Here is a 26,201-nt window from a genome sequence, read left to right as displayed (position 1 = left end):
TAAAAAAAGCATTAAGGAGTAATATAGAGAAATACAGCCACTGTAGAAATGTTCAGCTCCCGCTCTGTATTATGCACTCTAAACTGAAGTGCATGAAATTGCTGGTCAAGAAAACAAAATCACTGATTTGTGAATGTGCACCACTTCTGTCACATGGTACAAGAATATTTAAATTCCAAGATGGCTGCGCCCCGTGTGAAGATGCAGAACTTCAATAACCAGCAAATTTTTAGGGTTAAAATAAGAGAATAGCTTTAAAGAGAGCTACAAACACAGATGGAAAAATAATAGCATGGTGAGTAGTAACTATGCTACTGTATTTGTACCCATCAGTTTAATGTCCCTTTAAGTACATCTACACTAGAAATAAATATGGCATAATAGTACTAAAGTCTTTAATAAATAGATGCAATTTAGAATGAAAATAAAAAACAAATACTGTAAGCCCAATACATAAATATTTAAAATGCCTATTTTGTCCTAACAGGGACATTATAATCTAATTCTCAATGTGATCAGCAAATAAACTAAAATGCAACATAATGTTTGGGGAGCTGTTTGACAAGAGACAGCACTGCATGAATTCATGGGTCTATATTAATTTAAGGCTTTAAAATAATGGGAAATTGACAATTTAAATGCAAATACAGGATATTGTGTTTTTGTTTAAAGGGACAGCCTACACAAAAAATTGTTATTGTTTATAAAGATAGATAATTCCTTTACTACCCATTCCCCAACTTTGCACAACTAACATTGTTAGATTAATATACTTTATAACATTAAACACTAAATTTCAACCTGTTTCAAATGCTCTATTGACAGCCTCTTAATCACATGCTTTTTTTTTTATCTTTTCACAACAGGAGACTGCTAGTCCATGTGGGCCATATAGATAACAATGTTCATGCCTGGGGAGTTATTTAAGAGTTAGCACAACACAATACTAAATGCAAGTTAATAGATAATAAATACAAAGTCATGTGATCAGGGGGCTGTCAGATGATGCTTATATACAAGGTAATTACAGAGGTAAAAAGTATATTAATATAACTGTGTTGGTTGTGCAAAACTGGGGAATGGGTAATAAAGGGATTATCTATCTTTTAAAACAATAACAATTATGTTGTAGACTCTCCCTTTAATTACTGCTCATGCTTAGATGTATGGTGATCAAATGTCCCTTTAAATACTTGATAAGCGTCTCCTTGTATGACTTGTATATCTAGAAGTTATCTCTGCAGCTACTAGCCTTTCCTGAAAGGAGAAGCTGTTACTTATGCAACTAACGGATGATACAGGATGTATATCAGAAATCGGAGCACCTGAATCAATAGAACTGACAGAAATATGACTGACTGCCAAACTGCCGGCACTCTTGGAGGAATATTTATAAATCATATTCAAGAAAGCTGTTTTTGTATTTGTATCTTGTTTATATACCATAATATAGCATTTAGGCAGAAAGGTACATGTCAGGATGCCATAGCTGGATATTAAGATGACAATCATTTCAACAGCTGGCAAATATATCCCAAAGGTTGTAGCATACACAGGTATAAATGTTATCCATGCTATGAAGTAAATCAGCATACCAAATGTAATAAATTTGGCTTCATTGTAATTCTCTGGAAGTTTTCTGCATTTAAATGCAAAAATAAAACAAATGAATGCCAAGACAGCAATATAGCCCAGCATGACACCAAAAGCCACAGCAGATCCTTCATCACATTCTAAAATAATAGTCTGATGAAGAGAAAAATTCATCTTAATATGAGGAGACCAGAAAAGCAGCCATAATGTACAAATGGTGACCTGTATTCCTGTACAAGTACAAACTAATGTAATCGGTTTGTAAAGACACTTCAGGAAACTCTGTATTCTGGGCTCAAAACTGAAAGCTAGTAATATTTTAATTGACTTTAAAAGAATACAAGCGACAACCACAGTGAAGCTAACCCCAAATAAAGTTTGCCTTACTTTGCATTTGAAATCCTCTGGTTTGCCAATAAAGAAAGCAGCGCTTACAAAACTAGAAAATATAAAGAACAAAATAACATAACAAAGAGTACCACCAGACGCCTTGACGACGGGAGTATCAAAATTCTTTGTGAATAAAATCGCTATGGCAAAGATAAGTATAATACCAAGGAAAGAAATGATGAGAAGTACAATTGCGAAACCATCATTCCAGCGCAGGTACTGAATCTTCTTCTGACGGCACATAGCGCTGCCTGCTGGAGCCCAGTAAGTCTTGTTTTCACATGGAATACAAAATCCCATATCTAAAATATAGTAAAGCCAATTAATTCATGAGAGAGCAATCTATAAATATAATGATAAATACAGGCAAAAGCAAGGTGCTCCTTACAGAGATAATACTGCATATAACAGTATATTTATATGTTTATTTAAAAACAAAACAAAAAGAGAGCATTAGTGTGATCATCATACAGCTGAGTGTTAAAACATTGGCACATAGTAAGTGTTGTTAACATGAGCATTTCTGATTTTAAATTTGTTCATTTAAAGGGACAGTCTAGTCCAAAATAAACTTTCATGATTTAGATAGGGCATGCAATTTTAAACAACTTTCCAATATACTTTTATCACTAATTTTGCTCTTGGTATTCTTAGTTGAAAGCTAAACCTAGGAGGTTCATTTGCTAATTTCTCAGATGTTGAAGGCGGCCTCTTATCTGAATGCATTTTGACAGTTTTTCACCAATAGAGGGTGTTAGTTCATGTGTGTCATATAGATAACACTGTGCTAACGCATGTGGAGTTAGTGTACCTAGGAGTCAGCACTGATTGGCTAAAATGCAAGTCTGTCAAAAGAACTGAAATAAGGGGGCAGTTTGCAGAAGCTTAAATACAAGGTAATCAAAGAGGTAAAAAGTGCATTAATATAACTGTGTTGGTTATGCAAAACTATGGAATGAGTAATAAAGGGATTATCTATCTTTTTAAACAATGAAAATTCTGGTGTAGACTGTCCCTTTAAATTGCAGTTTTCCTTAGGTTAAATAGGACAATATTCAAATACATTGTCCAAATATTATTCTTATCTTCCTAGAATATAATGACTGATTATTTTGTGAGATCTAATCTCAGATCACGTTTCAAATGAATGATGTCCACATTAGACCCTGCAGTTTTATTACACTAATTTAAAGTAACAGAAATATGCCAGAGTTTTAATCTGTCTGTTGAACGCCTGTGTCTTCCTTCTTTAATTTAAAAAAGAAACAAAAAGAAACTGCCTAAAGATAAAAGGACAGCTCAAGAAAATTGGGGCTCTAGACCAATCTGTTAAAAGAGCTTTTTGAACAGGTATACCCAGAGTATTAGGCTATTTTCAAATTTTACATCAAGCCAATCCAAAAATTTTACTCTACGTAAACTCATCAGATACTTTGCATAAAGACTAGGGATGGGCGAATGTTTCGCAACATTCGAGAGATGAAACAAATTTTAACACATTCGTTCGTTCAAATCGAATTTCGAATGTTTACATAACATTCTAACATTCGATTTTCGAATGTTCAGTTTCGAATTTTACGATTACATTCGAAAATATTAGTTTTGAAAAATTAGAATTTATATATTTGTAATAGTATTTCTAATGCTTTCTTTAAATGTAATATTCGAATTATGCAATATTCGAATTTGAAAAATTCGAATTTATATATTTGTAATAGTATTTCTATAATGCTTTATTTAAATGTAATATTCAAATTATGCAATACTTGAATTCGAAAAATTCGAATTTATATGTTTGTAATAGTATTTCTAATGCTTTCTTTAAATGTAATATTCTAATTATGCAATATTCAATCGAAATAGAAACATTCAAATTGATATATTTGTATCTATTATGTATCAATTTACTAGATTCCCTACCACAGGAACTTTTGAACTTCTGAATAGTATTTGTTAAATAGAATGTTAAATTCGAAATTTCGAATGTGGACATTCGATCTAATTATAAGTATTCGAATTTGAAAGTGACATTCGAAAACTGTAAATAGCATTCGATTATAGAATTTTTAAGAATATTAGTTTGTATCAACATTCGGATTTGTAATTTGAATTTTGGTAATAACATTTGTTCTAACATTTGAATTTGAAAGTTTACACATTCGCCCATCCCTAATAGAGACCCTTCACACTGGTATTTGAAAGTATCATACAAACACAGTTTTTGCATCAGTTTTCACTTTAAATATCTAATTTTGAAAACATACGGCTAGATTACGAGTTTTGCTTTAAGGTAAAAAAGCAGCGTTAACAGGTCCTAACTCTGCTTTTTTGCGCCTGCTGGTATTACGAGTCTTGCAGGTATAGGTGCACACTTTTATGGCCTTACCGCAAATCAAGTTACGTAAATTTCGTAAAGGCTTTTTTCAATGGGACTTGCATAGCGCCGGTATTACGAGTTTGCCTGGGAGGCCAAAAAGTGAGCGGTACACCCTCTACTGCCAAGATTCCTAATGCATTTTAAAGTCAGTAGTTATGAGTTTTACGCTACAAAGCTGTAGCATAAAACTCATAACTAAAGTGCTAAAAAGTACACTAACACCCATAAACTACCTATTAACCCCTAAACCAAGGCCCTCCCACATCGCAAACGCTATAATAAAAATATTAACCCCTAATCTGCCGCTCCGGACATCACCGCCACTAGAATAAACATATTAACCCCTAAACCGCCTGCTGCACTCCCGCCTCGCAAACACTAGTTAAATATTATTAACCCCTAATCTGCTGCTCCTAATTTCGCCGCCACCTACATTATACTTATTAACCCCTAATCTGCCACTCCGGACATCGCCGCCACCTACATTATACCTATTAACCCCTAATCTGCTGCCCCCAACATCACCGCCACCTACCTACATTTATTAACCCCTAATCTGCCATCCCCAACGTCGCCGCCACTATTCTAAATTTATTAACCCTTTAAACCCAAGTCTAACCCTAACCCTAACACCCTCTAACTTAAATATAATTTAAATAAATCTAAATACAAATTACTATCATTGCTTAAATTTTTCCTATTTAAAACTAAATACTTACCTATAAAATAAACCCTAAGACAGCTACAATATCACTAATAGTTGCATTGTATCTAGCTTAGGGTTTATTTTTATTTTACAGGCAAGTTTGTGTTTATTTTAACTAGGTAGAATAGTTACTAAATAGTTATTAACTATTTAATAACTACCTAGCTAAAATAAATACAAATTGACCTGTAAAATAAAACCTAAGTTAAACTAACACCTAACACTACACTACAATTAAATAACTTACCTAAATTAAATACAATTAAATAAATTAAATACAATTAGCTAAATTACAAAAACAAACAAACACTAAAATTACAGAAAATAAAAAACAAATTACAAGATATTTAAACTAACTACACCTAATCTAAGAGCTCTATCAAAATTAAAAAAGCCCCCCTAAAATAAAAAAAACCCTAGCCTAAACTAAACTATCAATAGCCCTTAAAAGGGCCTTTTGCGGGGCATTGCCCCAAAGAAATCGGCCACCCACACAATCAACCCCCCAAATAAAACCCTAACTAAAAAAACCTAAGCTCCCCATTACCCTTAAAAGGGCATTTGGATGGGCATTGCCATTAAAAGGGCATTTAGCTCTATTGCTGCCCAAAGCCCTAACCAAAAAATAAAACCCACCCAATACACCCTTAAAAAATCCTAACACTAACCCCCGAACATTCACTTACTGGGAGAAGTCTTCATCCAAGTGGCAAGATGTCCTCAACGAAGCTGGCAGAAGTAATCCTCCAGGCGGGCAGAAGTGGTCCTCCAGACGGGCAGAAGTCTTCACCCAGACGGCATCTTCTATCTTCATCCTTCCGACGCGGAGTGGCTCTGTCTTCAAGACATCCGGCGTGGAGCATCCTCTTCAATCGACGTCTTCTTGCTGAATGAAGGTACCTTTAAATGACATCATCCAAATGGCTTCCCTTAGATTCCAATTGGCTGATAGAATTCTATCAGCCAATCGGAATTAAGGTTGAAAAAATCCTATTGGCTGATCCAATCAGCCAATAGGATTGAGCTCGCATTCTATTGGCTGATTAGAACAGCCAATAGAATGTGAGCTCAATCCTATTGGCTGATTGGATTATAGGATTTTTTCAACCTTAATTCCGATTGGCTGATAGAATTCTATCAGCCAATCAGAATCTAAGGGATGCCATCTTGGATGAATTCATTTAAAGGTACCTTCATTCAGTAAGAAGACGTCGTTTGAAGAGGATGCTCCGCGCCGGACGTCTTGAAGATGGAGCCGCTCCGCGTCGGAAGGATGAAGTTAGAAGATGCCATCTGGGTGAAGACTTCTGCCTGTCTGGAGGACCACTTCTGCCCTTCTGGAGGACCACTTCTGCCAGCTTCGTTGAGGACATCTTGTCGCTTGGATGAAGACTTCTCCCGGTAAGTGAATCTTCGGGTGTTAGTGTTTTTTAGTGATTTTTTAAGGGTGTATTGGGTGGGTTTATTTTTAGGTTAGGACTTTGGGCAGCAATAGAGCTAAATGATAAGAGCCAAAAAATAAAACCCACCCAATACACCCTTAAAAAATCCTAACACTAACCCCCGAACATTCACTTACTGGGAGAAGTCTTCATCCAAGTGGCAAGATGTCCTCAACGAAGCTGGCAGAAGTAATCCTCCAGGCGGGCAGAAGTGGTCCTCCAGACGGGCAGAAGTCTTCACCCAGACGGCATCTTCTATCTTCATCCTTCCGACGCGGAGTGGCTCTGTCTTCAAGACATCCGGCGTGGAGCATCCTCTTCAATCGACGTCTTCTTGCTGAATGAAGGTACCTTTAAATGACATCATCCAAATGGCTTCCCTTAGATTCCAATTGGCTGATAGAATTCTATCAGCCAATCGGAATTAAGGTTGAAAAAATCCTATTGGCTGATCCAATCAGCCAATAGGATTGAGCTCGCATTCTATTGGCTGATTAGAACAGCCAATAGAATGTGAGCTCAATCCTATTGGCTGATTGGATTATAGGATTTTTTCAACCTTAATTCCGATTGGCTGATAGAATTCTATCAGCCAATCAGAATCTAAGGGATGCCATCTTGGATGAATTCATTTAAAGGTACCTTCATTCAGTAAGAAGACGTCGTTTGAAGAGGATGCTCCGCGCCGGACGTCTTGAAGATGGAGCCGCTCCGCGTCGGAAGGATGAAGTTAGAAGATGCCATCTGGGTGAAGACTTCTGCCTGTCTGGAGGACCACTTCTGCCCTTCTGGAGGACCACTTCTGCCAGCTTCGTTGAGGACATCTTGTCGCTTGGATGAAGACTTCTCCCGGTAAGTGAATCTTCGGGTGTTAGTGTTTTTTAGTGATTTTTTAAGGGTGTATTGGGTGGGTTTATTTTTAGGTTAGGACTTTGGGCAGCAATAGAGCTAAATGCCCTTTTAAGGGCAATGCCCATCCAAATGCCCTTTTCAGGGCAATCGGGAGCTTAGATTTTTTTAGTTAAGGTTTTATTTGGGGGGTTGGTTGTGTGGGTGGTGGGTTTTACTGTTGTGGGGTTGTTTGTATTTCTTTTTCAGGTAAAAGAGCTGATTTCTTTGGGACAATGCCCCACAAAAGGCACTTTTAAGGGCTATTGATAGTTTAGTTTAGGCTAGGTTTTTTTTTTTATTTTGGGGGACTTTTTATTTTGATAGGGCTCTTAGATTAGGTGTAATTAGTTTAAATATCTTGTAATTTTTTTCTCTGTAATTTAGTGGGGATTTTTTGTAATTTAGCTAATTGTATTTAATTTATTTAATTGTATTTAATTTAGGTAAGTTATTTAATTGTAGTGTAGTGTTAGGTGTTAGTGTAACTTAGGTTAGGTTTTATTTTACAGGTCAATTTGTATTTATTTTAGCTAGGTAGGTGGTGGGTTTTACTGTTGTGGGGTTGTTTGTATTTCATTTTCAGGTAAAAGAGCTGATTTCTTTGGGGCAATGCCCCGCAAAAGGCACTTTTAAGGGCTATTGATAGTTTAGTTTAGGCTAGGTTTTTTTTTTATTTTGGGGGACTTTTTTATTTTGATAGGGCTCTTAGATTAGGTGTAATTAGTTTAAATATCTTGTAAAAATTTTTTCTGTAATTTAGTGTTTTTTTTGTAATTTAGCTAATTGTATTTAATTTATTTAATTGTATTTAATTTAGGTAAGTTATTTAATTGTAGTGTAGGGTTAGGTGTTAGTGTAACTTAGGTTAGGTTTTATTTTACAGGTCAATTTGTATTTATTTTAGCTAGGTAGTTATTAAATAGTTAATAACTATTTAGTAACTATTCTACCTAGTTAAAATAAATACAAACTTGCCTGTAAAATAAAAATAAACCCTAAGCTAGCTACAATGTAACTATAAGTTATATTGTAGCTAGCTTAGGGTTTATTTTACAGGTAAGTATTTAGTTTTAAATAGGAATAATTTAGGTAATGATAGGAATTTTATTTAGATTTACTTAAATTATATTTAAGTTAGGGGGTGTTAGGGTTAGACTTAGATTTAGGGGTTAATACATTTAATATAGTGGCGGCGACGTTAGGGGCGGCAGATTAGGGATTAATAAATGTAGGTAGGTGGTGGCGATGTTAGGGGTGTCAGATTAGGGGTTAATAATATTTAACTAGTGTTTGCGATGTGGGAGTGCAGCGGTTTAGGGGTTAATATGTATATTATAGTGGCGGTGATGTCCAGAGCGGGAGATTAGGGGTTAATAAGTGTAGGTAGGTTGCGGCGACATTGGGGGCAGGATATTAGGGGTTAATAAATATAATGTAGGTGTCGGCAATGTTGGGGGCAGCAGATTAGGCATTAATAAGTATAATGTAGGTGGCGGCGATGTCCGGAGAGGCAGATTAGGGGTTATTTAGTATAATGTAGGTGTTGGCGATGTCGGGGCGGCAGATTAGGGGTTAATAAGTGTAAGTTTAGGGGTGTTTAGACTCGGGGGTTCATGTTAGGGTGTTAGGTGTAAACATAAGTTTTGTTTCCCTATAGGAATCAATGGGGCTGTGTTACGGAGCTTTACGCTGCTTTTTTGCAGGTGTTAGGCTTTTTTTCAGCCGGCTCTCCCCATTGATGTCTATGGGGAAATCGTGCATGAGCACGTATAACCAGCTCACTGCTCACTTAAGCAGCGCTGGTATTGGAGTGCAGTGTGGAGCTCAATTTTGCTCTACGCTCACTTCTTGCCTGTTAACGCCGAGTTGATAAAAACCCGTAATACCAGCGCTGCAGGTAAGTGAGCGGTGAGAATAAACTGCAAGTAACTACCGCACCTCTCATAATGCAAAACTTGTAATCTAGCCGATAGTTTGGTCATTTTCACATAGCATATCTTGTCTTTATGCATGGCTTTTTATCTGCTAATAGTGTGTATATTCAGTATGCAGTTTAACAGATGCAATTATTTCCTAGTTTTATTAAAGGGACATTACAGTCAAAATTTAAATGCACATAGATTTATTACATCTTTGAATAAAAACAAATTTGCAATATACATGTATTGGCAAAAATGATTCTAATAAAAGTTATCACTGTTTTAGTATTAACATTTTCGCTACATGTGCACGTGAAGCATAACTAGATATTCTCACAGCACCAGCAATTTAAATACTGCAGCTGTTTAGAGCACCATTGAGGCTTGTATCATGTTAGCACTTAACAAATTGAGTCATTACCAGATGTTAAAGGACCAGTCAACACATTAGATTTGCATAATCAACAAATGCAAGATAACAAGACAATGCAATAGCACTTAGTCTGAACTTCAAATGAGTAGTAGATTTTTTTATAACAAATTTCAAAGTTATGTCTATTTCCACTCCCCTTGTACCATGTGATGGCAATCAGCCAATCACAAATGCATATACGTATAGTCTGTGAATTCTTGCACATTCTCAGTAGGATCTGGGGACTCAAAAATTGTAAATATAAAATACTGTGCACATTTTTTTTAATGGAAGTAAATTGGAAAGTTGTTTAAAATTACATGCTGTATCTGAATCATGAAAATTTTATTTAACCTGAGTGTCCCTTTAAAAGCACCTTAGGCTCTCTGAGCAAGTGCTGTGTTTAAAATGCTGGTGCACGGTGCATACTTAAATACACTTTTGAAACAGCTATAGCTTTTATTAGAAGCATTTTTTCTAATGCATGTATATTACACAAATGCTTCTATTCAAAACTGAAATGAATCCATGTAAAGTAAATTTTTGGCTGGAATGTCCCTTTAAGAGCTAAAACAGTGAATACATGACACTTTTATACTATGAAATCCGTTCAGAAATAAAATATGGTTATAAGTACATTCATTTATGAAACGCCTGCAAAAACACCAGGTACATACAGGTTATCATGTATTTTGTATGTACCCAATCTAAAGGAAGAAAATCCAGAAATTTCTGAATTACGGTAAACGCAAATTAGTTGTGCTAATTCAAACAGATGTGCTTCAAACCGTTTGGAATACAAATGGAAGGAAGTCATATAAAAAGGTTAAGATTTATCTTTTACAACAGAAAACTCTATTAATTGTGCTAGAAGTAAGTTTTTTGCATGCGTTGGGTTGCTCCCTAATATGAGTTGAAAGTAAACTGTTTTCGCTTGGCGCTAATCCGATGAGTGCAAAAAGCCAAACTTAAAATATTGCATGCATGTTCACACATCCCCCCATAGAAGTCAATGGAGAAAAAAAAGTAGGAAAAAAACCTACTTTTGCACAAACCTGATTGCATATTCTCATGTTCACTAACCTGACATGAAAATATGAATATTTCACATTCCAATGTTCTTAACATACAAGAATATGTTATACTTATTCATAAATAAACATTTCTACATATATCTGATGGTTTTTTTATGGTACCACTATCTGAATCATGAAAATTTTATTTAACCTGAGTGTCCCTTTAAAAGCACCTTAGGCTCTCTGAGCAAGTGCTGTGTTTAAAATGCTGGTGCACGGTGCATACTTAAATACACTTTTGAAACAGCTATAGCTTTTATTAGAAGCATTTTTTCTAATGCATGTATATTACACAAATGCTTCTATTCAAAACTGAAATGAATCCATGTAAAGTAAATTTTTGGCTGGAATGTCCCTTTAAGAGCTAAAATAGTGAATACATGACACTTTTATACTATGAAATCCGTTCAGAAATAAAATATGGTTATAAGTACATTCATTTATGAAACGCCTGCAAAAACACCAGGTACATACAGGTTATCATGTATTTTGTATGTACCCAATCTAAAGGAAGAAAATCCAGAAATTTCTGAATTACGGTAAACGCAAATTAGTTGTGCTAATTCAAACAGATGTGCTTCAAACCGTTTGGAATACAAATGGAAGGAAGTCATATAAAAAGGTTAAGATTTATCTTTTACAACAGAAAACTCTATTAATTGTGCTAGAAGTAAGTTTTTTGCATGCGTTGGGTTGCTCCCTAATATGAGTTGAAAGTAAACTGTTTTCGCTTGGCGCTAATCCGATGAGTGCAAAAAGCCAAACTTAAAATATTGCATGCATGTTCACACATCCCCCCATAGAAGTCAATGGAGAAAAAAAAGTAGGAAAAAAACCTACTTTTGCACAAACCTGATTGCATATTCTCATGTTCACTAACCTGACATGAAAATATGAATATTTCACATTCCAATGTTCTTAACATACAAGAATATGTTATACTTATTCATAAATAAACATTTCTACATATATCTGATGGTTTTTTTATGGTACCATATATATTGATATCTATAAATATATTCATGATTATATATAGGTATAGATATATACAGATATACATAGGAATATCTATTTATAAATACGTAGAACATATTCTGCTATGGGCAGAACAATGGAATGTGATATATATACAGTAAATACACACTTTTTCACTTTTATTAAATATGAATATTGCATAAATATATTTTTACATGTTTTCATCTACTTAACTGTAAAGGGCTCCAATGCACTTATATATAAGTGTATATATGTATTTCTGTGTTTATACTGTATGTGTATATATGTCTGTAAATACATATATACACATATAAGTACATAAATACATATGTGCACACATATAAACATATATATATATATATATATATATATATATATATATATATATATATATATATATATATATATATAGCAGCCAAAAGAAAGTGCACTCTCAGGTCTTTCACAGCAAAGGTTACTTTATTGATGTAACGTTTTCGGAGGACTTGCCTCCTTCATCAGCATCAGGATGCTGATGAAGGAGGCAAGTCCTCCGAAAACGTTACATCAATAAAGTAACCTTTGCTGTGAAAGACCTGAGAGTGCACTTTCTTTTGGCTGCTATTTGTTGTTTAAAGTTGCACCCAGGCAGTTTTCCACTTGTGGGCAAGATCTGGAATTTTGGATACCTATATATATATATATATATATATATATATATATATATACGTATATACATATCCATCTTTACACATGTATATGTATGTATGTCTATGTTAAAGCCCTTTGCCTGCCTTTTTTTTCTAACACCTGAAACATCCTCTCTTTGAGCCCTTATAACTTTTGTATGCAATATGTTTTTTTAAATAACTTTTATTAGATAGTATTATTATGAGTGAAACTGTACTTTGTAATGTATTTTTGATGTGTTTTGTGAGACTTTTTTGTTTCTTGAAATAGTTAACCAGAGCTCTGAGGTCGCAGTGATCATTCTAGCGTAATTCACAATTGCGCTCAAGCGATCGCGTGTACTTTCCGCTTGTAATACCAGCGGTAAGCCTGATGAGCGCAAACATCTGCAATAAACCCCTTATCACTCGTAATCCGGCCCTAAATGTCTGGAATCCTGATTAATCAACCAATCAGTGAATATGCTGAATATAAAAATTGAGCCCTCCCCTAATCTGACTGATATCATTTTAACAACCAATAATATTAAAATGTAAAACATGTGTGTGTTGTTATTAATCACTGAGAAACATTACTTAACCCTTTCCGACTGGGGCTAAAGTGTCTACATCGGAACAACTGTTCCGATGTAAAAAATTTGAAATCCCGGTTAGGACGTTGTATTCCGTCCATCGGCGTTAAAGCACAGAAAAATTCGGACTCAATACAACACCATAATCAAACGTAATACAACGCAATCAATAAAAAAGAAACAAAGACATCATGGATATAATGATTAAGTTCAAAAGGATTGAATGGGGGTTTGCTTTAGGTAGTCATGGATATGCTTGCCAGCAGTTTATAAGGGGGGTCTTGCAGGGGAAGGCCCTTAACCCTTTCACTACTAGGACTATCAGACAAAAACTTGCCCAAAATACCAGAGAATTGTTATCATTTTTGCTATCACTCCATTTAAACAGAAATAGAGCCTTGTTTTATTTTATTTACCTATAAAAACTATATATATATATTTAATAGACAACCCAAGGTATTAATCTAGGCCCATTTTGGTATATTTCATGCCACCATTTCACCGCCAAATGCAATCAAATAAAAAAAATTGTTACTTTTTTCAAACAAACAAACTTTCGGGCAGACTACGAGTTTTGCGTTATGAGTGGCTCGGTAATAATTTGCAAGTTATTTCCACCGCTCACCTCCCTATAGCGCTGCTATTACAGGTTTGCAAAAATACGGCGTTAGCAGGCAATATGGCAGCGTTGAGCTCCATACCGCACTCAAATACCAGCGCTGCTTTGAGCTGGTTTTACGTGCTCGTGAACAATTTCCCCATAGACATCAATGGGGAGAACCGGCTAAAAAAAGCCTAACACCTGCAATAAAGGAGCGTAAAGCTCCGTAACGCAGCCCCATTGATTCCTATGGGGAAAGAAAAGTTATGTTTAAACCTAACACCCTAACATAAACCCTGAGTCTAAACACCCCTAATCTGCTGCCCCTGACATCGCCAACGCTTGCCTACAGTTGTTAACCCCTAATCTGCTGCCCCCGACATCACCGCCACCTACCTACACTTATTAACCCCTAATGTGCTGCCCCCAATGTCGTCGCTACCTACATTACACTTATTAACCCCTAATCTGCCGCCCCCAATGTCGTCTCTAGCTACCTACACTTATTAACCCCTAATCTGCTGCCCCAACGTCGCCGCCACTATACTAAAGTTATTAACCCCTAAACCTAAACCTAAGTCTAACCCTAACATAACCCTAACCCTAAAACCCACTAACTTTAGCATAATTAAAATAAATCTAAATAAAAATAACAATTAATACCTAAATAATTCCTATTTAAAACTAAATACTTATCTATAAAATAAAACCTAACCTAGCTACAATATAACAAATAGTTATATTGTAGCTAGCTTAGGTTTTATTTTTATTTCACAGCTAAGTTTGTATTTATTTTAACTAGGTAGACTAGTTAGTAAATAGTTATTAACTATTTACTAACTACCTAGTTAAAATAAATAAAAATTTACCTGTAAAATAAAACCTAACCTGTCTTACACTAACACCTAACATTATACTACAATTACATCAATTACATTAATTAAATACAATTAACTAAGTTACAAAAAAAATAAACACTAAATTACACAAAATAAAAAAGAAATTATCAAATATTTAAACTAATTACACCTAATCTAATAGCCCTATCAAAAATTGCCACAAAGAAATCAGCTCTTTTACCTGTAAAAAAAATACAAACAACCCCCCAACAGTAAAACTCACCACCCACAAAACCAAACCCCCCAAATAAAATTTTATCTAAAAAACCTAAGCTCCCCATTGCCCTGAAAAAGGCATTTGGATGGGCATTGCCCTTAAAAGGGCATTTAGCTCTATTTCTTTGCCCAAACCCTAAGCTAAAAATAAAACCCACCCAATAAACCCTTAAAAAAACACTAACCCCCGAATATCCACTTACAGTTTTTGAAGACCGGACATCCATCCTCATCAAGCCGGGAGAAGTCTTCATCCAAGTGGGGAGAAATCCTCATCGAAGCCGGCATAAGTCTTCTTCCAAGTGGCAAGAAGTGATCCTCCAGGCGGGCAGAAGTCTTCATCCAGACGGCATCTTCTATCTTCATCCTTCTGATGCGGAGCGGCTCCATCTTCAAGACATCCGGCGAGGAGTATCCTCTTCTGTTGACGGCTACTGAAGAATGAAGGTTCCTTTAAGGGATGTCATCCAAGATGGCGTCCCTTGAATTCCGATCAGAATTAAAAGTGAAAAAATCCTATTGGCTGATGCAATCAGCTAATAGGATTGAGCTTCAATCCTATTGGCTGATCCAATCAGCCAATAGGATTGAGCTCGCATTCTATTGGCTGTTCCAATCAGTCAATAGAATGCAAGCTCAATACTATTGGCTGATTGGATCAGCAAATAGGATTGAAGCTCAATCCTATTAGCTGATTGCATCAGCCAATATGATTTTTTCACCTTTAATTCCGATTGGCTGATAGAATTCTATCAGCCAATCGGAATTCAAGGGACGCCATCTTGGATGACGTCCATTAAAGGAACCTTCATTCTTCAGTAGCCGTCAACAGAAGAGGATGCTCCGCGCCAGATATCTTGAAGATGGAGCCGCTCCGCGTCGGAAGGATGAAGATAGAAGATGCCGTCTGGATGAACACTTCTGCCCGCCTAGAGGACCACTTCTTGCCGCTTGAATGAAGACTTTTCCCGGCTTGATGAGGATGGATGTCCGGTCTTCAAAAACTGTAAGTGGATCTTCGGGGGTTAGTGTTTGTTTTTTTGAAGGGTTTATTAAGTGGGTTTTATTTTTAGCTTAGTGTTTGGGCAAAGAAAAAGAGCTAAATGCCCTTTTAAGGGCAATGCCCATCCAAATGCCCTTTTCAGGGCAATGGGGAGCTTAGGTTTTTTAGATAGGATTTTATTTGGGGGGTTTGGTTGTGTGGGTGGTGGGTTTTACTGTTGGGGGGTTGTTTGTATTTTTTTACAGGTAAAAGAGCTGATTTCTTTGTGAAAATGCCCCGCAAAAGGCCCTTTTAAGGGCTATTGACAGTTTAGTTAAGGCTAGGGTTTTTTTTTATTTTGTGAGGGCTTTTTTATTTTGATAGGGCTATTAGATTAGGTGTAATTAGTTTAAATATTTGATCATTTCTTTTTTATTTTGTGTAATTTATTTTTTATTTTTTTTTGTAATTTAGTTAATTGTATTTAATTAATGTAATTAATTTAATTGCAGTGTAATGTTAGGTGTTAGTGTAAGACAGGTTAGGTTTTATTTTACATGTAAATTTGTATTTATTTTAACTAGGTAGCTAGTAAATAGTTAATAACTATATACTAACTAGTCTACCTTGTTAAAATAAATACAAAATTGCCTGTGAAATAAAAATAAAACCTAAGCTAGCTACAATGTAACTATTAGTTATATTGTAGCTAGCTTTGGGTTTATTTTATAGGTAAGTATTTAGTTTTAAATAGGAATTATTTAGTTAATGATAGTAATTTTTATTTAGATTTATTTTAATTATATTAAAGTTAGGGGTGTTAGGGTTAGAATAGGGTTAGGTTTAGGGGTTAATAACTTTAGTATAGTGGCGGCAGTGACGTTGGGGGCGGCAGATTAGGGGTTAATAATATTTAACTAGTGTTTGCGATGCGGGAGTGCGGCAGTTTAGGGGTTAATATGTTTATTATAGTGGCGTCAATGTCCAGAGCGGCAGATTAGGGGTTAATAATTTTATTTTAGTGTTTGCGATGCGGGAGAGCCTCAGTTTAGGGGTTAATAGGTAGTTTATGGGTGTTAGTGTACTTTGTAACACTTTAGTTATGAGTTTTATGCTACAGATTTGTAACGTAAAACACATAACTACTGACTTTAGATGGCGATACAAATCTTGACGGTATAGGGTGTACCGCTCACTTTTTGGCCTCCCAGGCAAAACTCGTAATACGGCGCTATGGAAGTCCCATTAAAAAATGACTTTTTGAAAGGTGCGGTAGATACGTTGCGTTACGGCCAAAAAAGTGTGCGGTACAGCTATACCTGCAAGACTCGTAATAGCAGCGGTAGTGAAAAAGCAGCGTTATGAGGCTTTTTCACTCATAACACAGAACTCGTAATCTAGCCGTTTGGGTTTCTCACAGAAATGATTTACATACTGATTGTGCAACAATGGCATAAATGTTTGTAAAAGTTTCCCTGGGATCCCCTTTGTTCAGAAACAGCAGACATATATGGCTTTGCCATTGCTTTTTGGTAATTAGAAGGCCGTTAATTGCAGCTGGGCACCACGCATTTCTTTAATTACCGGCAGTGAAGGGGTTAATTAGGTATCTTAAAAGGTTAATGTTAGCTTTAATGTAGAGATTACCCTCCCACCTAACACTTCCCACACCCTGATCCCTACCTGATCCCTCCCAAACAGCTCTCTTCCCTCCCCCACCCCCCACTGGTCACCCCCATCTTATGTACTGGGAGACAGTCTGCCAGTATGAAGATATAAAGCTTTCTAGTCAAAATTAAACTTTCATGATTCAGATAGGGCATGCAATTTTAAACAACTTTCCAATTTACTTTTATCATTAAATTTGCTTTGTTCCCTTGGTGGTATTTTTGAAATGCTAAACCTAGATAGGCTCAAACTGATTTCTAAACCGTTAAAAAATGCCCCTTAGCTCAGAGCATTTTAAAAGTTTTTCACAGTTAGACAGTACTAATTCATGTGTGTCATGAAGATAACATTGTGCTCACTCCTGTGGAGTTATTTAGAAGTCTGCACTGATTGGCTAAACTGCATGTCTGTCAAAAGCACTGAGATAAGGGGGCAGTCTGCAGAGGCTTAGATACAAGGTTATCACAGAGGTAAAACATATATTAATATAACTGTGTTGGTTATTAAAACATGGGCAATGGGTAATAAAGGGAGTATCCATCTTTTTAAACAATACAAATTCTGGTGAAGACTGTCCCTTTAATAAAATATAATTTTTGCATTTTTATATTTTCTGCAGTGTAGGATCCCCCCTTAGCCCCCAATCTCCCTGCCCCCCCCCCCCAACAGCTCTCTAAATCTCCCCCCACTAACTATTACCCACCATCTTAGGTACTCGCAGCTGTCTGCCTGTACCTAGAAACTACTTTTTTTTTTTTTTAAATGTATTTTTTTTCCCCCATATTTTCTGTAGTGTAGTGTCCCCCATCCATGATCTTTAGTAAGGCTCCCCCAAACCCATAGATCCCCTTTTCTGTAGTGTAGCTGCCCCATCCCTCCCTGTTCCTTTATTTTTTATTTTCTGTAGCGTAGGGCCCTCCCACTCCCTCCCTCTCCCTCCCGCCTCCTCTGCTGGACCGCCCACCCATACCTTCCACCAGCAGTAGATTGTTACAGATGGTGACACACACACAGTGTCACCGTCTGTAACGATCGGGCATCTGCCCTCATATGGAGCCGGAGCACCAATTGCGCTCCGGCTCCATATGCGGCAGATGCCTGGAGCTTCAGGAGCTCCAGCTCTCGGCTTTAACTTAACAGCCGAGAGTGCTGGAGCTTCCTGAAGCGAAGACGTATATATACATCTTGCAATACGATAGGCAAAGTACTGCAAGATGTATATATTTGTCCTTTTGGGTGAAGGGGTTAAAGCTGGTGTTTACTGTAAATGTATATTCTTGGAGCACCACAGGAGATCTACAGAGCAGATATAAATCTTTAAAATTTTACCAAATTAAGGGCTAGATTGTCGTAATCGTTTGAACGCAGGTTAAATTGTGCTCATTTTACAAGTTTAGCGCAATCGCGTTTACGCTAGAATCATTACCGCAAACTCAGAGCTCTGGTTAACTCTCACAAAATTAATACGTTGCACAAAATACACCACAAATACATTACAAAGTACAGTTACACTCAAAATAGCACCATCTAATAAAAAATATTCAAATAAAATATTGCTCAAAAAGGTTTTAATGGCTCAAAGATATGAGATCTCAGATGTTAGAAAAAAGGCAGTCAAAGGGCTTTAATATAGAGATCCATGCATATACATCTTTAAAGGGATACTAACCCCACATTTTTTCTTTTTTATGATTCAGATAGATAGAGCATGCAATTTTAAGCAACTTTCTAATTTACTCCTATTATCAATTTTTCTTTGTTCTCATGTTATCTTGATTTGAAAAAGCAGTAATAAAAGGTTAGGAGCCGGCCCATTTTTTAGTTCAGCACCTTGGTAGAGCTGCTGATTGGTTTGCTACATTTAGCCACAAATCAGCAAGTGCTACCCAGGTGCTGAACAAAAAATGGTCTGGCTCTAAAGCTTACAGTACTGCTTTTTCAAATCAAGATAGCATGAGAACCAAGAAAAATTGATAATAGGAGTAAATTAGAAATGTGCTTAAAATCTCATGCTCTATCTGAATCATGAAAGAAAAAAAATGTGTTTAGTATCCATTTAAAGATGTATATCTATCTATCTATCTATCTTCTATCTATCTATCTATCTATCTATCTATAGATAGATAGATAGATATGTGTACATATGTATTTTTATGTGTATATATGTATTTACAGACATATATACACATAAAAACACATGAATACATATGTACACACATATAAATAAGTGCATTGGAGCAGCTTGCAATTAAGTAGATGAAAACATGTAAAACCATATTAATGCAATATTCATTTTTAATAAATTGTTTAACTGTATATTTACTGTAAATATTTCACATTCCTATGTTCTATGTATTTTTAAATATATATTCTTATATATATATATCTTTATATATCTATACTTATATATAATCATATGTATATGTATATATATTGTACCAAAATACCATCAGATATATCTAGAAATATGTATTTTTGAATAAATAGAACATTTTCTGCACAAAACTTTTTTTTAGATGGCGGCGTAATCTTTCACAAGGAGCTTGCCAAACCTCTTTCTCTCGCTTCAGGTCTCAGCAAAAACCTCAGAAGAAAAGGCCAACAATAGTGCAATATAGCTTAGCAACCAGCCTGCACTAAAAGGAACGTATTCACAGGGATACTTGAAGGAAACTAAAAACATAGCTCTTTTCATATTGAGTTTAACTGCTCTTGAAAAAGACAGCTGTATTTGCTGAAACGGTCGTGCTTTTTTATTCATACTTTGATCTTTTTATTAGATTTTATTAAAGCTGGAAATCACTGTCATCAATGCTTCAGGGGGCTCATTACATATGCGGCGTCGCCCGCAAAAGCCGGTGCCACCGTTTGTTTTGTGATTTTGGTATTATATATACGGCGTAGCATACAAGTTACACGCGTATATTTCACCCATCGTCCGTATTTTTTTCTCCCATAGATTAACATAGAACTGCCGCACAATTTGGTATCCAATATACAGCGTAAGGACCTACGCGTGCAGAATTTAGAAAATCTACTCCATTTTCATCTTGCCACAAATTGCAGGCGCAGCAACCCTTGCACTGACTAAAAAACAACGTAACTCCCTGGAAGCCTTAACAAACACATACATTTAAGCAGCATCTCAAATAGTTGAAGGGACAGTATACTATGAGATGTGTTTTTTTAAGCTTTATTTGTGTATTTGAAATAGCTGATTTTGTATTTGGAAGCCACAACCTAATCAAATGTATTGAGCTTGTAGGTATAATCAGATTTCATTACTTTGTCACATTGTGTACATATACTTGCTTCTTTACTTTATATTTGTTCTTAAAACAATCCCCAATACTTGGAGAGAACAATGGGAAATCATATTTGTATTACCTTTATCTCTTTAGAACCCACTGGGAGTGTAATTTATTCTACTGTTAACACAGCTTGGCTTTGATTCTAAAATATATAATGGGACAGTCAAGTCCAAAGAAAACCTTCTTGTTTCAAATAGGGCATGTAATTGCAAACAACTTTCCAATTTAATTCTAACACCAATTTTGCTTTGTTCTCTTAGTAGTCTTAGTTGAAAGCTAAATCTAGGATGGCTCATATGATAATTTCTAGGACCTTGAAGGCCACCTCTTTGCAATTGAGTCAAACCAATCACAAACAACACAACCTCTCACCTGCAGCCTTAAAACACCTGATAATGCACACCCTATCAGTAACATCACTATTATATATACCCATGTGTCAATTTATATTGGATGTGAGATACATTGATTTACATCTTAGAAGTGAACATTACTTTATGTACCCTACATAAACAACTATTGTGGATGTGAGTTATAGTACAAGAATATGTCATAAACATTATAATATTACCTGTTTTTATTGCCATTTCCACACAGGTCATATTATATGTTTTAACAATATTAGTGCAATAGAACACACCTTACATGGATGTGTATGACAATTACATGGTAAATAACAGAGGACAAGGTTTATGGTGAACTATAATAATATTTATTTATTTCTTTGGCTTCTTGGATGAGGGAGCTGAGGTGCCTGTAGTTAATTTCCTTGTTTTCCTTGTTTTAGAAGACTGTGGTGTTTCTGCTGGTGTGCTAGCCACAGATGATAGGCTGGAGGCAGTGTCCTGCTGGTGGGTAAAGTGCTCAACCAACACACCCAAGAGTTGATTTTGTTCTCTCCATCTATTGTCCATCTGCATCTGCATATCAGACAGAATTTGCATAATCTGTGACTGGTTCTGAACACTTGCACTTAACGATGCTGCCATGTCCCTCTGCAGCTCTATGCTACCTTGTTATATCCTCTCTTGGCTCCTGATGAACCTCTCTTGGTTCCTGAAGAACCTCTCTTGGCTCCTGATGAACCTCTCTTGGTTCCTGAAGAACCTCTCTTGCCTCTTTGTATGCTCTCTGTGCTTGATATGAGCCTCTTCAGGAGTGCAATGTATTCCTCACCCAGGGGAAAATACAATGCATCCACAGGCTCTTGAGCAGCAGGGCTTCTAGTTGCTTGTGGGGCAGGGTCAGCTGCATCTGATGGTACTTGTGGGGCAGGGTAAGCTGCATCTGATGGTTCTTGTGGGACAGGGGCAGCTGCATCTGATGATTCTTGTGGGGCAGGTTCAGCTGCATCTGCTGGTCCTTGTGGGGCAGGTTCAGCTGAATCTCATGGTTCTTGTTGGGCAGGTTCAGCTGCATCGGATGGTTCTTGTGGGGCAGGGTCAGCTGCATCTGATGGTCCTTGTGGGGCAGGTTCAGCTGCATCTGATGGTGCTTGAGGTGCAGCTGTAGTTTCTGCTATATTTCCATCTGCAGATGGTGGAGCTCGTCCAAGTGATGAGGATGGTGGAGCTCGTCCAAGTGATGAGGATGGTGGAGCTCGTCCAAGTGATGAGGATGGTGAAGCTCTCATGGTTGATTGATATTCCCACTGATGACCAGCGTGTGACCACTCAGCCTGTCCAATTGGCACTTCTTGTGACATAGTCTGTGGGTAAAATCCATGACTGACATGAGATTGTGTTGTGGGGGGGGGGGGTAAATACATGGACCCTTTGTGACTGTCTTGGCTCCCCCTCATAGCCAAAGGAAGGATATTCCTCTGGCCAGGAACCTTGCCAGGGGTCATATGGCAATGGGGGTGGCATCACTCCCGGGTCCTCAACTGAAGCCATCCAACCATGCTCATGCCTGGGAGCATACTGTTCTTGTGGTTGCTTTAAGACTGGTGGTGGTGGTGGTGGCATGGATGTTTGTATCCTCGTGACAGGAGGTTCTGTGGAGGAGTCAAAGGATGAGAGGGATTAGTACAGTAAGATATATGTCCATGTGGGCATACAATGTACATTGATACATGCTAGGGACTATACTGATTCTCATGTCAAACTCTATAACATGCATGTGCACACTGTTAGTTGTTCTCGGATTGATTTTAATATGAGCAGTATACAGGGATGTGTTTCATACAATAGCTATGTGTCCATTCAATGAAAACTCTACATGCGGCTTTTGCCTGTGTTACTCTGAGACATTAGTATTGCACTATTCCACCTCATATCATGAATTGCATTGTGTTAAGTAGCAGTAATGTCAAGTATAATTGTAAATGTTTTTGTTAGTATGCCAAATACCATGCTCCTCATTGTGTACATGAATGTGTGATATTAAAGGATGTTATATCTCAAATACATATAATACTGGTGTGTGGGATGTTACTCACCAGCATGATGTGCTGTGGTTGCAGTCCCTGAGTCACGAGCCCCTGGAAGTCCATGGACTGCTGTGTATCATCTCCTGCCAGGTGTTATACTCTATATCCAGGGCTGGCCCACCGCCTGTTCCCTTCTGGTACATAGCTTTCTGCCCCATCTTTTCTTTGACTTGCCTCTTGCAGTCATTCCAGCGCTTTTTCAGGCCCTCAACATTCCTCCTCTGGGGGGCCACACTGTTGACGGCATCCTCTACCGCCAACCATGCCGTTTTTCTCTTTTTGGCAATGCCTTTGCCCTTCTCCTGCCCGAAGAGGGCACTGTAATTGTCCATGATGGCCTGGACAAGGGCAACATTTTCAGCAAATGAGAAGTTGGGACATCTCAGTCTCTCATCCTCCATGGCCACTTAGCTTCCTCCCTGTGATGTCCCTGGTGTGGGTTCCTCCCTATCCTCTCCCTCCTCCCCCTTCTGTCCACATGTGCACCCTCTGTCCCTCTCCTAGATGTCCCTGCTTTCTGGGGCTCTTGGGCATCTCCCCTCCCATCATCCCTTCTGGCTCTCCCTATCCCCACTCCACTTACTCCCTGACGGGGACCCCACTCCTCCTCCTGCCCTCTCCAATACTCCTCTCCCTGCCACTCCTCTCCCCTCTCCCCTCCTCCCTTCCGCCCTACCTCTCCCTGCCATCCTCACACTAAATCACACTACACACACTCACACTCCCAGTTCAATTACACACAATCACAACCAAACACTCAGCCTATCACACTGTAAAAATCAAATCAAATATGTGTGAGGTGTTAGAAAAAAAAGTGTGGTGTATTTGTATATGTATGTATGTATGTATGTATGCAATGTGTGCAATATGTAAGAATATGTGTAAGTGTACAAGCTTACTCAACAACCTAACTAACACCTCTGTTCTTTGCCTCTCTCTCTACTCTGACTAATCCTCCACTCCAGTGTAGTGTGTTGTAGCTCAACGAACAATCCAAACACACTGAAGAAAATGGAAGCTGTGCAAGGGTTTATATATGAATTTGAATAGCATAATTATGTGTTGCATTTTATATGAATTCCGGTTTCATTTTTACGAGTGTTAACCTAATTTGCATAAAACTACTCTTTATTGACACTTTCCGTAGATATAATACTGGCGTAAGTTACTTGCCACAACCAAAATGTATATTTGCGCACATTTCAGAAGATCACCAGTTTGTCCTACTTACGCCAGTTTAGCATCTAACGGTGCAGTATATATAATACCCCTATGTGGGAGGTGAAATTACGGGTGGCGCGGTTTTCCACACTTGCACCGAAGCCTGCGCCGTATATTTAATCGCGCCCCAGGTGTTTTCTAAATAAATCTTCAATTTCTTCAAGTATCCCTGTGAGAACGGATGGGCGAATGTTTCTAAAATTCAAAATTTAATACAAATTTGATACATTCATTTGTTCGTATCAAATTTCTAATGTTTATATAACATTCTAACATTCTATTTTCAAATTTTCGTTTTCAAATTTTTCAATAAAATTCAAAAATATTTGTTTGAATAATAGAATTATTTAGCTATGTATTCATTCAATTTCGAAATGTAATATTCGAATTAGAATATGACATTCAAATTCAAATGTAACATTCAAATTCGAAATAGTATGTCTAGTCTACAAATGTGTTTAATAAATGTAATATTAGAATTCGAATGCTACATTCGAATTTGAATGTCACATTCAAATTTGAAATAGTATTTCTATTCTAATACTGTTTTTTAAATGTAATATTCAAATTTGAATGCTACATTCGAATTCAAAATAGTATTTCTAGTCTACAACTGTATTTAATAAATGTAATATTCGAATTTGAATGCTAAATTCAAATTCAAATGTCACATTCGAAATAATATTTCTAATCTAATACTGTGTTTTATAAATGTAATATTCAAATTCGAATGTGACATTCGAATTTGAATGTGACGTTCGAATTCAAAATAGTATTTCTAGTCTAATACTGTGTTTTATAAATGTAATATTCAAATTTGAATCTCACATTCGAATTCGAATGTGACATTCAAATTCGATATAGTATTTCTAGTCTAATACTGTCTTTTATAAATGTAATATTCACATTCGAATGTGACATTCGAATTCAAATGTATCATTCGAATGCAAAATAGTATTTCTAGTCTAATACTGTTTTAAAAATGTAATATTCGAATTTGAATGTGACATTCAAATTCGAATGTGACATTCGAATTCGAATGTGACATTCGAATTCGAATGTGACATTTGAATGTCACATTCAAATTCAAAAGTAACATTTGAAAACTGTAAATAGCATTCGATAATAGAATTCTTAAGAATATTCGTTCTTATCAACATTCTATTATGTAAATAAAATTTCTCAATAACATTCGTTCTAACATTCGAATTCGAATATAAACACATTCGCCCATCCCTAACTGTGAGTATGTTCCTATTAGTGCAGGCTATTTGCTAAGATATAGTGCACTATGGTTGGCCTCTTCTAAGGTTTTCTGCTGATACTTAAGTTGGGAGAAAGAGGTTCGGCAAGCAACTTGTGAAAGACTGCGCCACCATTTAAAAAACAGTTCTGTGAAGATAGTGGAGGAATAACCGGGACTGGCAGAATCTTGAAATACAAGTAAAGTCATTGTGATTGTTATTTTTCTGTATTTTCACTAATAATGTGCAGAACATTGAAAGTTTCATATTTTTATGTCAGGTTAGTGCATATGAGAATATGAGTTCGGGTTAGTGCGTGAGTCGGGTGTTAGGTTTTTTCTCCATTGACTTCTATGGGGGAAGAGGTTATGTTTTGTGCGACTGTCTTATTGCGCTAGAAGTAACCTGTTTGCGCGCATCGGGTTAGTGCGAACTCTATCATTTTTGCTTTCAACTCCAAATACCAGTGCAATTAGCGCTATAGTGGAAGCGGTAAATACCGCTCCTCTTGTAATCTGGCCATTAATGTTAAAAAACACATCAATTTTCCTGTAAAGATGATTGTGAACTACAAGAAGGTACGGTA

At 36.7% G+C, this 26,201-nt stretch overlaps 1 protein-coding gene across 1 annotated transcript in view; it reads right to left on the bottom strand.

Moving 5' to 3' along the window:
• Positions 1-1,185: 1,185 nt before the first annotated feature.
• LOC128657758 (G-protein coupled receptor family C group 6 member A-like) overlaps positions 1,186-26,201 on the bottom strand; it is a 116,504-nt gene continuing 91,488 nt past the window's right edge. The window contains exon 6 of the mRNA XM_053712167.1: positions 1,186-2,285. Within this exon, the coding sequence (XP_053568142.1) occupies positions 1,186-2,285 (1,100 nt within the window). The remainder of the gene's footprint in view (positions 2,286-26,201) is intronic.

The sequence above is a fragment of the Bombina bombina genome, chromosome 4, assembly GCF_027579735.1.
Source record: "Bombina bombina isolate aBomBom1 chromosome 4, aBomBom1.pri, whole genome shotgun sequence".
Taxonomy (NCBI): Eukaryota; Metazoa; Chordata; class Amphibia; order Anura; family Bombinatoridae; genus Bombina; species Bombina bombina.
Note: the sequence above shows the minus strand (reverse complement) of the source record. Positions and strands in the feature narration are given on the sequence as shown.